The sequence below is a fragment of the Oenanthe melanoleuca genome, chromosome 6 (genome assembly GCF_029582105.1).
Source record: "Oenanthe melanoleuca isolate GR-GAL-2019-014 chromosome 6, OMel1.0, whole genome shotgun sequence".
Taxonomy (NCBI): Eukaryota; Metazoa; Chordata; class Aves; order Passeriformes; family Muscicapidae; genus Oenanthe; species Oenanthe melanoleuca.
Genome location: NC_079340.1, coordinates 8,991,239 through 9,003,379, shown reverse-complemented (window position 1 = coordinate 9,003,379; position 12,141 = coordinate 8,991,239). Strand labels below are relative to the sequence as shown.

At 40.8% G+C, this 12,141-nt stretch overlaps 1 protein-coding gene across 1 annotated transcript; it reads right to left on the bottom strand.

The window, feature by feature from the left end:
• Positions 1-8,121: 8,121 nt before the first annotated feature.
• Positions 8,122-12,117, bottom strand: GLUD1 (glutamate dehydrogenase 1; the record flags this gene model as incomplete). Its single annotated transcript, XM_056495075.1, has 3 exons — positions 8,122-9,484; positions 10,054-10,116; positions 12,022-12,117. Coding segments are annotated over 3 exons (279 nt in total), but the record flags the coding sequence as incomplete, so codon positions are not given.
• Positions 12,118-12,141: the final 24 nt, after the last annotated feature.

Below are 12,141 nucleotides of genomic sequence, written 5' to 3'. Positions count from 1 at the left end.
AGTGGGAACCATTCTCCACGTTGGAATTAGGATAGGATGCGGAGGGGTATTTCCAATGATAATGTAAACACGCCTGGCAAATACACAGACCTGTTGCTGACTCTGAGTCTTGCTGTCTTCTCACATCTTTCTGCTGTCAGTAACTGAAGCAGCAGCAGAACAGGACTAGGAAATTGCAATTTCCTGTGAACAAGGCTGGCCGTGGGTAGTTGAGGATGTCACAGGGAACAATGTGTACGTTTTACTGCTTGGCTGCTGTGCAAAGAATTTCCACTGGTCAGATGCTGGTCTGAGTTATCTGAAATATTTTGGAGTTTGTTTTCTTTTTTTCCTGCATTGTAGGTCTGTTTTGAACTTTGTCAACAACCCTCAACTTGATGTCAGTTTAAAACCAATATTGTTACTTTCCTTCTGGTTCTTTTGTGAGTATATTGTGGTAGAATTTGCTTTCAGATATGGTGAATAATCCTTTCCCTGTTGTCAGAAGATAAAATGAGGAAGGGAACCCCCTCTCTACCCTCAGTAACTCTATATGCTGTTTAATTGATATAAAGTAGGACTTTGTTGTCTGTAAACAAACTGCAGTGGTGGGAAGAAAACAGAGCTTTTACTGTAATGCTGGAAAGGGGCATTGCAGAGGAACTGTTGTTTATGAAATGCCATGCATGGCAACAAGAGATGCCTTCCTAGAGCCTGCTGTGGTGGCAGCTGTAGGATAAAGAACAGTTTGATACATAAACCCTTGTTCTGAGGTAGATTATGCATTTTCACCCTGTTTTCAGCAATAATTATTTGATCAACAGAGTGAAACCCTCTGTCCTGTGTGAAAGGGCACCACAGTAGTTTTGGTGGAAAGCTGGTGATGCCAGAAAAAAGTAAGCTTAGTGTTTTGGGGCAAGATCAGCTCTGTGTGGCTAGACAACATTAAGGTGCCCTGTGAGAGGAACCAGGGTGCCTGTGGGGGCCACATGCTCAGCAGTCTGCCTCCTGAACATCATATCCCATTGGCTACAGCTGGAGGGACAAGGCTGGGCAGCTCAGCTTTTTGGCAGCTGGAGTGAACCCACCTGAACCCCATCAGCTGTTGCTGATGCTTGAGACTCTGGAGGCTGTGCTGATCCTGCAAAGTGTTTGCTGTGGGGACAGTGGGGAAGGACACAAACCTACTCTCCTGAACCAGACCTTAGAAATAAGAGGTTATAATATTAATTATGACACACCACGAAATTCTGAGCTTTCTCTAACACAATACAGATTTCATCAGACACTTTAAAAAGCAGGATTAGTGCCTCCCATTTCTTTTTATAGCAGTGAATTTTAAGTCCCACTGGGGATCAAAAGAACGTGGGCAAGAATCATCTGAAACTGGATACTTTTCTATGTAAGGTTTTGAAATGACAGAGTTGATTTAAGCAATTCTTCAGAAGTTTCTCAATGCAATGTTTTTCTGCCCGGTTCACGACGGGCCGTGCCAGCCTGCGTATCCCCCTGCGGCACCGGAGCCTTTGGTCAGGACAGCTGTGGCATGCACACTGTTTACCAACCCCCCGATATGGAAAAACAAAGCTTTCATTCCTGGGCTATGGAAAACTTCTGCCAGTGAATCCACGCCCTCTCTCCGGGGAGGAAATCATAACAAACATTAATGTCTCTTCACCCTTTTATGCCTGGTATATTAATCACCCAACAAGGGCTCATGACTTTTCCCTGTTCCAGTTTGCATTTGCCCTCTAACTACTGGGAGGAGTCCTGCTTTGTCTATAAAAAGCTGCACTTTGCCAAACAGTGTAACAGAACCGAACTTAGGGATTCACTCGCCGTCTCATCCGGGGAGAGAGGACTGGGCGCAGCCATGTTCGGGATTGGGAAGAAGCTCGCTGAGGAAGCTGTGCAACAAGCTGAAAGTGCTGCACAGGTGGCAGGTAAATACAAATTGCTGTTTTCCCTCCTCTGGAGCGTGCCTTGGGTGCTAAAGTATTTGCCCTGCTCCCGCCCCTGCTGCTGCGAGCAAATCTGCCCCTAGGGCATGAACTGTATCGGTGCTGCCCTCAAGGGTGGGGTCAGCACATCCTGTAATCTCCAAGCCCTCTAACACTATAGTGAGTGGAGGTCTGATATGAACTACTGGGTTTCCAACAACTTTTCCTGTTCAGGCTCATAGTGCGTGGGTACCTCGATGATGCACTGATGACAGGACAGAAGAAAGCTGCGAGCAGAGGCGAGGCTGCTTATTTAGGGCTTTGCTTCCTAATACGAGCAGCCATGACAAATACGAGTTCTGCAGCAGCACAGTGTATCGGCTCTGAGGCTCTGATCCGCTCGGTGCTGCCCAGAGAGACGCAGTTCAGTGCCCTGATGTCAGTGCTCCAGCCCTGCCAGCACCGCAGTCATGCACCCCACCGAGAGCACAAGTGCAGCTGCAGGGGCTCAGGGCATGAGCCAAGTTCACTCCTGCAGAGTTTTGCTGAGCTGGCCCCGAAGTTAAATAACCATTGTTAGTGGAGCTTTAACATGGAGACCTGCACTGCTAATATTCCTGAAGTGTTTGTGCTTAGTATGTGAGCACTGGAAACTCTTTCATATTTCTTTACATGACATTTAGGTAAACTCTTGAAACTAGTTATTTTGTCTGTGACTTCAAATGTTGTAGAAATATTACTTGTGGGCTATGTGCCCAATGTGGGAAGCCTGTTACTTATTTACCATTACTTGGTTCATTTTGCTAGGAAGATGAACAATCCCAAAGCCACCTTGTTTTCCAAAGAATTTGGATTTATTCTTAGATCAGCTATTTTTATGTTGAAGCATGAAAGAAAAACACCAGGATGTGGGCAATTGGAAAGGAACCATCAATTTTTCAAATGAAGATTTCTTTCTGATTTTGCCATAGAATAGTCCTAGAAATGCATATTTTGTGGCAGCTTTTTGATGTTCCTAACTTCTTTAACACTGGGGAAACCTCTACTGTTTCCTATGCTGGAAGACAATATGGATGTTTTAGAAGGGACATTTGTCATTTTCAGAGGAGCTGAGTATTAATCTCAATCAGCTGATGGAACTCAGTGCTCAGGAGTCAACAAACTCTAAGAGCAAAGTTTATAAATAGTAGCTGCAGTCCTTCCCCCTCTGTCCCAAGCACTTGAAGCTGAACCAGCTCTTTGGATATCATCTCTCTGAAGGCCTTTGCCTGCATCTTCCCAGGAAGTCCTGCACTGCAGCATGGCTCTTCCAGCTGGAGATGGATTCTGGAACAACAGAGGGGGGTCCCAGGCACTGGCCTGACTTTGGCCACTTCTGTGCAATCTGCACATACCTTGATGCCAGGCAGTAAATACACAGCACATGATGCTGAACTCGTCACACCAGTGTTAGCACTGCACTGACTGGAAGGATTCTAGAGGTATCCTCTAAACCCTCAATTAAATGAAAACAAAGGGGGATTAATGCCAGATTTCAAGTAAAAAAAAGACTGTCTAACTGGTGGTTTTGCAACTATTAATTACCTGGTTTCTGAACTACTTCTGTTGTGCCTGCACGTGCCCCAAAGGCACAGTCCCATGGGCCATTGCCAAGTACAGAGTGGCCCAACTGGGCTTTGCAAGTATCTAAAATTAGCACCTGTCCCATGGGTCCTGAAAGGAGTCACAAACTTGGCTGTGACACAAGATTGCTATGGGAAGCATTTTCCTTAGCTGCGCCTTATGAGCAGTGGACATCATTCACATTAGGAAACTGCAGCAAAAGATGGCATGTAATGATAATTAGCATGTCTTTTGAGCAGTTGAAAATGTCCTACAAGCTCAGGGTGAAATAGGCTACTGGTTTTTACAAGACACTAAAAAAACACTGTTGAAGAAACATTCTATGCAAGCCTGGAGACCTTTGAAGCTTTAGACACTCCCAGTCCACTCAAATGTCTTTCCTCACCTCAGCATTTCTCCCTCCTGCCACTTCTATGAGGAATGTCTTGCTCAGTCAGCCACGCTCTCAGTATCTGCTGTGCAGAACACATCTATGGTGTTTTTTTAAAAGTAGTATTTGGAGCCAGGGGCAATGAATAAAGGTCCAATGCAAATCCCTTTGCCCCAAACTTCTGACTCCTGTAAGCAAAACTTCCCTGATCATAGCTGTTAGAAGCTGATAATTCAAATATTTACCACTATTTTCTAGGCTGCAGGCCTCTAAGACAATACCTTCTCTTGCTCTTCATTTTTCAGTATGTCTCTTCTATTAAACTTTTCCATGCCTTTAAAACTACTCTGGTCTCTTATAGAATACATTTTCTTTAGATACAAGAGAAAGTATTCAACTAGTCACTACATTTTTGATGTGCTGCTCATACAGGCAGTTCAGAGAGTGAGCATCAGTTTATGCTGTTGGCAAAAGAATCTTTACCAATCAAACTGCTCTCAGCAGATCCTAGCCAGGCTAAGTAAAAGGAAGGTTTCATTGCACGTAATCCTCTACTAGGCTTTGTTTCTTGAGTCTTGGCACCCCACATTAACATCCATAATCTCCATCTATGCCAAGATATACGGATACTGTGGGTAATTGCAACCAGAGTTCTAATAGCACCTCTACCACTAGATCAGGATGTCCATCCTTATGGAATAATTATTCATCTTTCAGCCCTGAAACATTTGGGGAACCCTTTGAAAATGTGACTGTTGAAATTAGGGGAAGGGTGAAGACTGCTTAATTGACTTCTTTTTCTCCTAACTGCAGTTGACACGGTGAATCAGACTGTGCAGCAAGCAGCGGAGCAGGCTAAGAGTGCTGGTCAGAAAGGTACAGTGATGCTTGTGTTTATTTCAAAATGTCACAAATGTGACATCCCAGACAGGGCACCCAACACTGCCTTGCTACTTGTCCCACACCTGGTGGGAAAAGGGAAGCTATTGCAATGATGCTACAGTTATCTTTGTTTTTTCTCTTTTAAAAGCACTTGATGAAGTCTACAAAGTTGCTGAAACTGGTGAAAAAGCTGTAAAAAATGTAGCAAACCAAGCAACTTCATGGGGCAAAAGCTTTGGACAATGAAGATCAAAATGTATCACATGTATCACCACTAAAATTTTTGCAAACAAGTTTCTACTACATATACTCTTAAATAAAGACAATACTTACACTCCCCCTGGCCTGCATGTATTCCTTTGGTCACACATACATAAACACATTTACCATCACTGGTCTAGAAACACTGGATTACTGCACAGAGCAGGCAGCGAGAGCTCTGCTATCCTACTAATGCAAAGATTTTTTTTTTTTGTTTGGGTGGGGGTTTTTTTTGGGTTTTTTTGTTTTTGTTTTTTTGGTTTTTTTTGGGTTTTTTTTTTTTTTGTGGGATAAGGGCTGGCTTAAAGTGGGCAGCATGTAGAGTCAAGTACTTGAGAGTTGGTCTCCCATTTTGTCACTGAGCCTAAATCCTGACTGTGCATGTGCAAGTCTCAAAAACTGAGCACCCAACAGGCCTCTCCAGACAAGGTAAGAACCTCTGTGCCTCTCTGACTGTGTTTCTTCTTCTGATCTCATTGGTAAAATCACAGTTAGCTCCTGTGTTGAGGAAGGCTCAAATGAGTTTGAGGTGTATGTGACCACTCTAGAGCAGCACTGTGACACTCAAAGCCAAAGCCAGCAGCAGGAGGTTGCACTGCTGCCAGCAGAGCACTTGGCTGCAGCACCTGCTTTGTGCTGAGCTGGGTCACTGGGGCCATTCCAGCAGCTCTGCACAGCACAGGCACCATGGGTACTGCAGCCACACTGTGACACAGAGACTGTGGCACACTGACCATGTCTGCAGGGCTCCTGTTAAACCCACACAGGGACAGCAGCTGAAACAATCAGAACCAGATCATTTTGAGTAACTCATCAACAACCAGAAAAAAATCTTCAAAAGCCAGGAACACTCTGTGTGCATATGAACTTAGAATGAGATCTTAGAATCTGATACTACAGACTTCTCAATTAGTAACACATTAATTTAGAGGTTACTTACCCAGCATCTTGAAATCACAGCAAGAATTTCCATTGCTTTGACACTTCTTCCTGTTGGTGACAGTTGCTATCATAGAAAAGGAGATGTAGTACTCAGTTCTTTGCTGGGATAAAAAAATAACTATTCTGCTTGCTCTTCTGTATAATAGAAACATTTTGCATTTAGTAATTTGCAGGTGGTAGGTGACTCTGAACACTGTGGTGTCATCCTTATGTGAATCGCTTGCAGCTTTAGAGTACTTGCTGAGCTGCTATTCCACACAAACTACATACCTAAGCAGTATTTAGTGCTGAGTGAGAGCTTACAAATACCCTGTAAGGATGTGCTTTACTCTATGTAGTAGGTGTGGCTCAGAGCAGTTACAAATCTGTGTTCAGACCTAACTTCAGGTCCTGACTGGCTCCCTGCCAAACAGTACAGCAAGTTTCTTAATAAATGTCTAGTGGCATATAAGTGAATACAAGCAGTGATAAGGTTATTAGCTGGCAGATAAGACTTGTAGTGTACATTATATGTAAGGAGGATCCAACACCTAACTGAAGTTACAGTTTTAGTAAAAAAGCCCCAGTATTTATAACATGCATCCCAGAGAGTGATTGCTTTCTTCAATTGTAGCTTGGGCTGGGAAAAGGCTAGAGTTGCTTTATACCCAAACCACTAAAATCACATTAACTCATACAAACTGTACAAAATTTTGCCACTTTCTTCTCTCTGTTGTTGTTGCAGGGTGTTGAGAGGTACTTGCACAAAATGTGGATGTGGATAAGGAACATGTGACTTTTTTTTCCTTAATTGTCTGATCATATTAGGAGTGAGGTCAACAATGCTCAGAACTGGTGCGAGATTATTTCAGAGCAGGCTATAACAAGAAGTCTGGGATCACTGATAAGTATTTGGCTCTTGTGTTGAGCTCCAAAGGGCAAATCAGCTCTTAAGTCAGCCTCCAAGCATTTGTCTCATCAAGAATCTCTGATTGGAAGTACCCTGAGTTTTTTACCCACCCTTGATATGCTTGGATTCATGTCTCCAACACTGACTGTTTAACAGTGGGTCAGTAACTACTGCAATTAAACTGCTGAGTAGAGATCCAGTGAACTTTAAGGGCTCATCTCTAGCTTTAGTAAAATCATGCCAGGTGGTAGGTCCGCTTTTTTTCCCAAGATATCCCCAGAAAAGAAGTGTTAACGTATGTGTACACAAGAACAGAGGATGCTAATGAACCGGGCAATTACAGGCATTGTGCAGGCTTTGGCTTTTTTCCCTTCCAAGTTGGTAGGAGGTAGAAGATATCCCAGTTAGCTATACCAGCTTTGTGTATGTGCCAGCACTGAAAGGGTCCCATTTTTAAAGTTAGCCCAGCCAAACTAGGGCTGCTTTACTAGCTATAGAGGAAACTAAACAGGGGAGGGAGAACAGTAAGAATTTTGCTTAAATGAATTTGCTGCCAGATAATGCAACACTACTTTTAAGATTATTTCTATCTTTTACAATACAACTGTTTATTTGTAAGCTTTTGCCTCCACATTTTGGTCACAATTTGTCAGAGCTGAACTGTTAAAATCATAATTTTGTTTTACACTTTATAATCATCTATGTAAAAATGGCACTGAAGAATATGATCCAGGATACAGATCTTATGTTTAGAGATCCATACCTTGATCACAATAATTCCCAAGCTCAAAGGGTTCATGTTTTTTTAAATAGTATGTGTGTATATACACATATACACATGCTGCACTTACTTGATCTGTAGCACAACCCTAGATGCCAGCATATATGATGAAGTAAGCCACTAATTAAATACCTCACACAGGTTTACTGCTCCATGCTAACTACTAAATATTTCTTCACACAAATTTTAGAGGACAAAAGACCTGAAATGATTTACTAATTATATAAAATAGATTTTATAAATATATTTACTAAATATATAAAATACTTCAAAATCTTGCTGACAGGCAAGTTCAAGAGACAAAGATATGTATTAGTGAGCCCCTTAAGATAATTCAGGGATAGTATCTTAGTAGTGGTCAGGTAATGAATGGACATGTGTGCTGTGAAAAGCTGCAGATTGTAGCTACAGAAAGCTATAGTATTAAGTAGAAAACAGTAATACACCAGCATAATAGGTTTGGAAAGGTCAACTTTTTTTAATAACTGCTCTCTCTCCAGGTTATGTCATGCAGTTACAAAGTAGTTAGGAAAAAGCATGAGTTTCTGGGAGGGACTAATTGTCTTTTTAAAAAAAACATTCATATTCATTACATAAATAACATCTGGCACTTCAAGGGGACTCCAAGGGACAAAAGCCTTACACTTCAAAAACTGTGCTTGATCCATTATTTTGTTGAGGTCCATTTTGTTGTACTTTACGTTCAAAACTTTCAAGACCTCCTGATGACAAAGAAAAACAAAAAAGGCTGTGTGTGTTAAGACAGTGAATTAAGTTTATAGCAGCATTCTAGCTCCTCTGTGGTTTGGCCAATGATTTCTGGGTTCAGTTTCACTCTTGTTGTTCACTGAGGCAGTATCTAATTTTCAGAAAGCCTCTGAAAGGAAAGGACTGAAAAAGAATTCCAAAAAACCTAAGTATGATTGCTTACCGAATTCAAAATATCCCTTTCTTAAAAAAACATGGAAACAACCTATAGTCAGAATAGTTATGTAGATACTTGATTAAAAACATAACTAGAGTTGCTCAATAGTTTCAGCTTATAAAAATATTAGTCTGTCAGCGCTACAAATGTCATGATGATAGTCAAACTAGCTTGAACAAACAAGGAAAGGCAGTGCTGTAACAGTAGCACAGTAAAGAAAAAATATTTCCTTAAGAGAATCAGGCCTGAAGCATTACTACAAATAAAAACTAGACTCCTATCAAAGTTAATCCCTGCTGGAGGCCCATTCTTCCTTTGACAATGCCACAGCATTGATCATACAAGGCCTTACTGAAAGTGCTGAAGCCAAAATTATGTCATTAAACAAAAGTGCATGAAGTAATAATGAGCTAAGTGCTCATATAGTACAGTATCTGATCTGAAGTCTGAGAAGTGGCTCAGGTGGCAAGACCACTCTTTCATACATAAAATGTACCATTTTGATTTGTAGGTGAAACACCCAGAATGGCCCCCACAAGTGCAGATGAACTGTTATCTTCAGATACATAACTTGTATACAATTTCCTAATCCATGGATTTTTATTGTAAAAAAGACTAGTTTGGAACTGAAACTAATTGAGAATAGAATCCACTATAATGTCAGAAGAAAAGAAAATTTTGTGGTTACATGTAAACTTGTGATAAGCTTTCTCAAGAAGAGGGTACATTAACAGCGAGGGGTGGGATACAACAAGGAGCGGTCATGGCCTGTTTATGTAAAGGTCAAACCAGCCTCATTGTACACTTTGAAGACTTTCTCAATTGCATTGACGTAGGCAGCTGTTCTCAGGTCCAGGCCCAGGTTGTATGTCATGGCAGTACGCATGATTTGCTGAAACAGAAAAGGTTACATGTAGTTTCTGCAAATTTCTCCACAGGAGCTTGACAATTTTGCTTGTAGGATCCAAGCAAGGAGTAAAAGGAGCTGCTAGATTGGTATCAGAGCTTGTATCCTTTGTGGACCAATTAAGGAATTTCTTGATTCCCCTTACAACTGAGAGCTGAAAGGGACTTTTCAAATCTTACACTGAAAGGGAGATGAGATGTTTCAAGTAGCCTTTGTCCCACTAATTAAACATACAGCGTAGAGGAATTAATCTAAAACTGCTAATGGTGAAGTAATTATGTACATGTCCCAGATACAAGAGAACAACTAAAAAGTTTCTACTTACTATTATATTATTATTCTACCAGAATAATCTCTAATGTTTATTATATCCAGTTCAAACTGGTAATGATGGCACAGAGCAGAAATTCTTCATACTCTAAGTGACTTCCATTAATCATGTACTATTTATGTACTCCTTTAATTGCAAAAAAATTCTGTAAAAAATTCAAAAACTGTCCCAAAGCCATGTCAGTTTTCTTTCATGTAAGTATATATAGTTATGCAGTATTTACCCGGGCAGAACGTTCCATTGTGTAAGCCAACCCAGAGTGCACAATGTCTTTCTCAGATGCACCCTGCAACAACAGAGAATAAAATCATGGTTTAATCCACAACACAAAAAGGTCCTCATTGTGTGCTGGGGACAATGACATGTTGGATTCTCATAATTACTGAAGCTTGCTCATCCATTCTCTTCTAATGATGCGTAAAGAATCTAAATAGCCTTTACTGTGTTACTTGAAGAGCTAGATATGATCAATTAAATTCTAAAACCTCAGATGTAAGCACTGAAGACTTTTATGGGCCGAGCTTCTAGATGCATGATCCTACCATTATCTACTGATGTAGTAATTACTGTTTTCAGCCTTCAGACCACACAGTAAGCATTAAACAAAAAAGTTTCCAAGAGTCAACAACCTATTGCAATTGTTTTGAAGACAAACAGGTTTTAGAAAGGGCATAGATTCATATACTCCACATCATATTAGCCCTTAGCAACTCCACAACTGTATTTCCATCAAAATTTAAATACACAGAACAATAAGCAGCTGAAGAATTAGGATGACTCATTACAGGTTCAATGTTTCATCATCCTGATTGCTGTAATACTGGCTCCACAAAATACTTGCTTTCCCTCAAATACCAATTTGGGCTGGAAGTAGAAAGTATTAGGCCAGTTTCTATGGCTTGTGTTTAAGAGATGCAGCATTTGCTTTAAGCCACAGAACCCATCACACGTGCTGCTCATATAGCCTAATATGTATAAAATGCACCATTTCTGGATCAAGCTAAATAAAGTCTATTGTTATCATCTGGCTGTAGTCCAAGTTTATATGCACTTCTGATTTCTTCCTGAGGAAGCATGGTTTAATGTTTTTCACAACTTGCTAGACTGTTTTTCTCCTCATTTTCTCCTCCTGAATTTAAGTTTAGAAACCAAACCAACTAATGTTTCTAGTTTCCATGTATCCCTTGGCAGAGTATTGCACACCTGAAGTGTCTGCTGTGCTAGGAACCATGCCCTTATTCTTCATTGTGCACCTCACTGTGCTGGTTTTGCTGGAACACATCTCACTGTCTTCCACCATTCCCTGCAGTGGACAATCTATCCTTACCCACCTCTTTCCATATCCCTCATTCTACAGATCACTGTCTCCACCTCAGGCCTCATTCAGGCTAGTAGGACCTAGGTTAATTCATTGTTCCATGTCGGAGAAGCTCCTGTACTTTTATCTATCCTTGTCATCTTGCTCTGAACTTTTACCACACTTCCAATGTTTGAAGATGCAGAGACCTAACCAGCACACAGTATTCAGAAGGCAGCACACTCTGAATTCATATGGTGGTGTCATTAGTCAGTCTTACACCTTCAGAACAATTTCTAATGCTGGATTTGCTTATTGATTGCTATGGATTTCTAGGCTTGTACTTTGTCATCACCTCCAAACTTTCCTTTTAAATGCAAATGGATGAGCTCACAAATCATCACAGGGAAATTTCCCCATTATGTATTGCTACAGAATAGACAGCAATGAATTTTATCTGACATTTCTTTGCCTGACGATTCACTGTTAAAGGAACAAGCTACAGATTTTCACCCTGGTGTTATTCTAGAGTTACAGAAACATCAAACTGTCTGTGGTGAGATATCATGTTCGAAGTTTCTTGGAAAACCAGGCAAATTATATCAACAAAAGCTCCAAAATACAAAAAGCATCTGTATCTGTCGCTTTTTTTACTATATTGGAGGTATTTTCCATGGCCTGAAGTAAAAGAAATCAAAAATAGCTTATTTCCAATATTCTGAAGTAGCTCAGATCATTTGCTTGCTTTCTTTGTTTGGCCATTAGACTAATTATGTACTAATGCTTTGCTTGGGAAAAAGAGCTCCATGATAGCTACAATGCTAAAATTTAGATTTCAGTTATAATATCAGAGTACAGGTCCATAACAGTAAAAAAACAGCAGCAACTACTTACCGATATCCTATCTTGAAATTCTGCTGTAGGCACAACTGGAATAGTTCCCCCATGTTTCCCAAATTTTCTTTCCAAACTTTCCTGGACAGACACTAGAAAGGGAAAAAAAAAGTGACATTT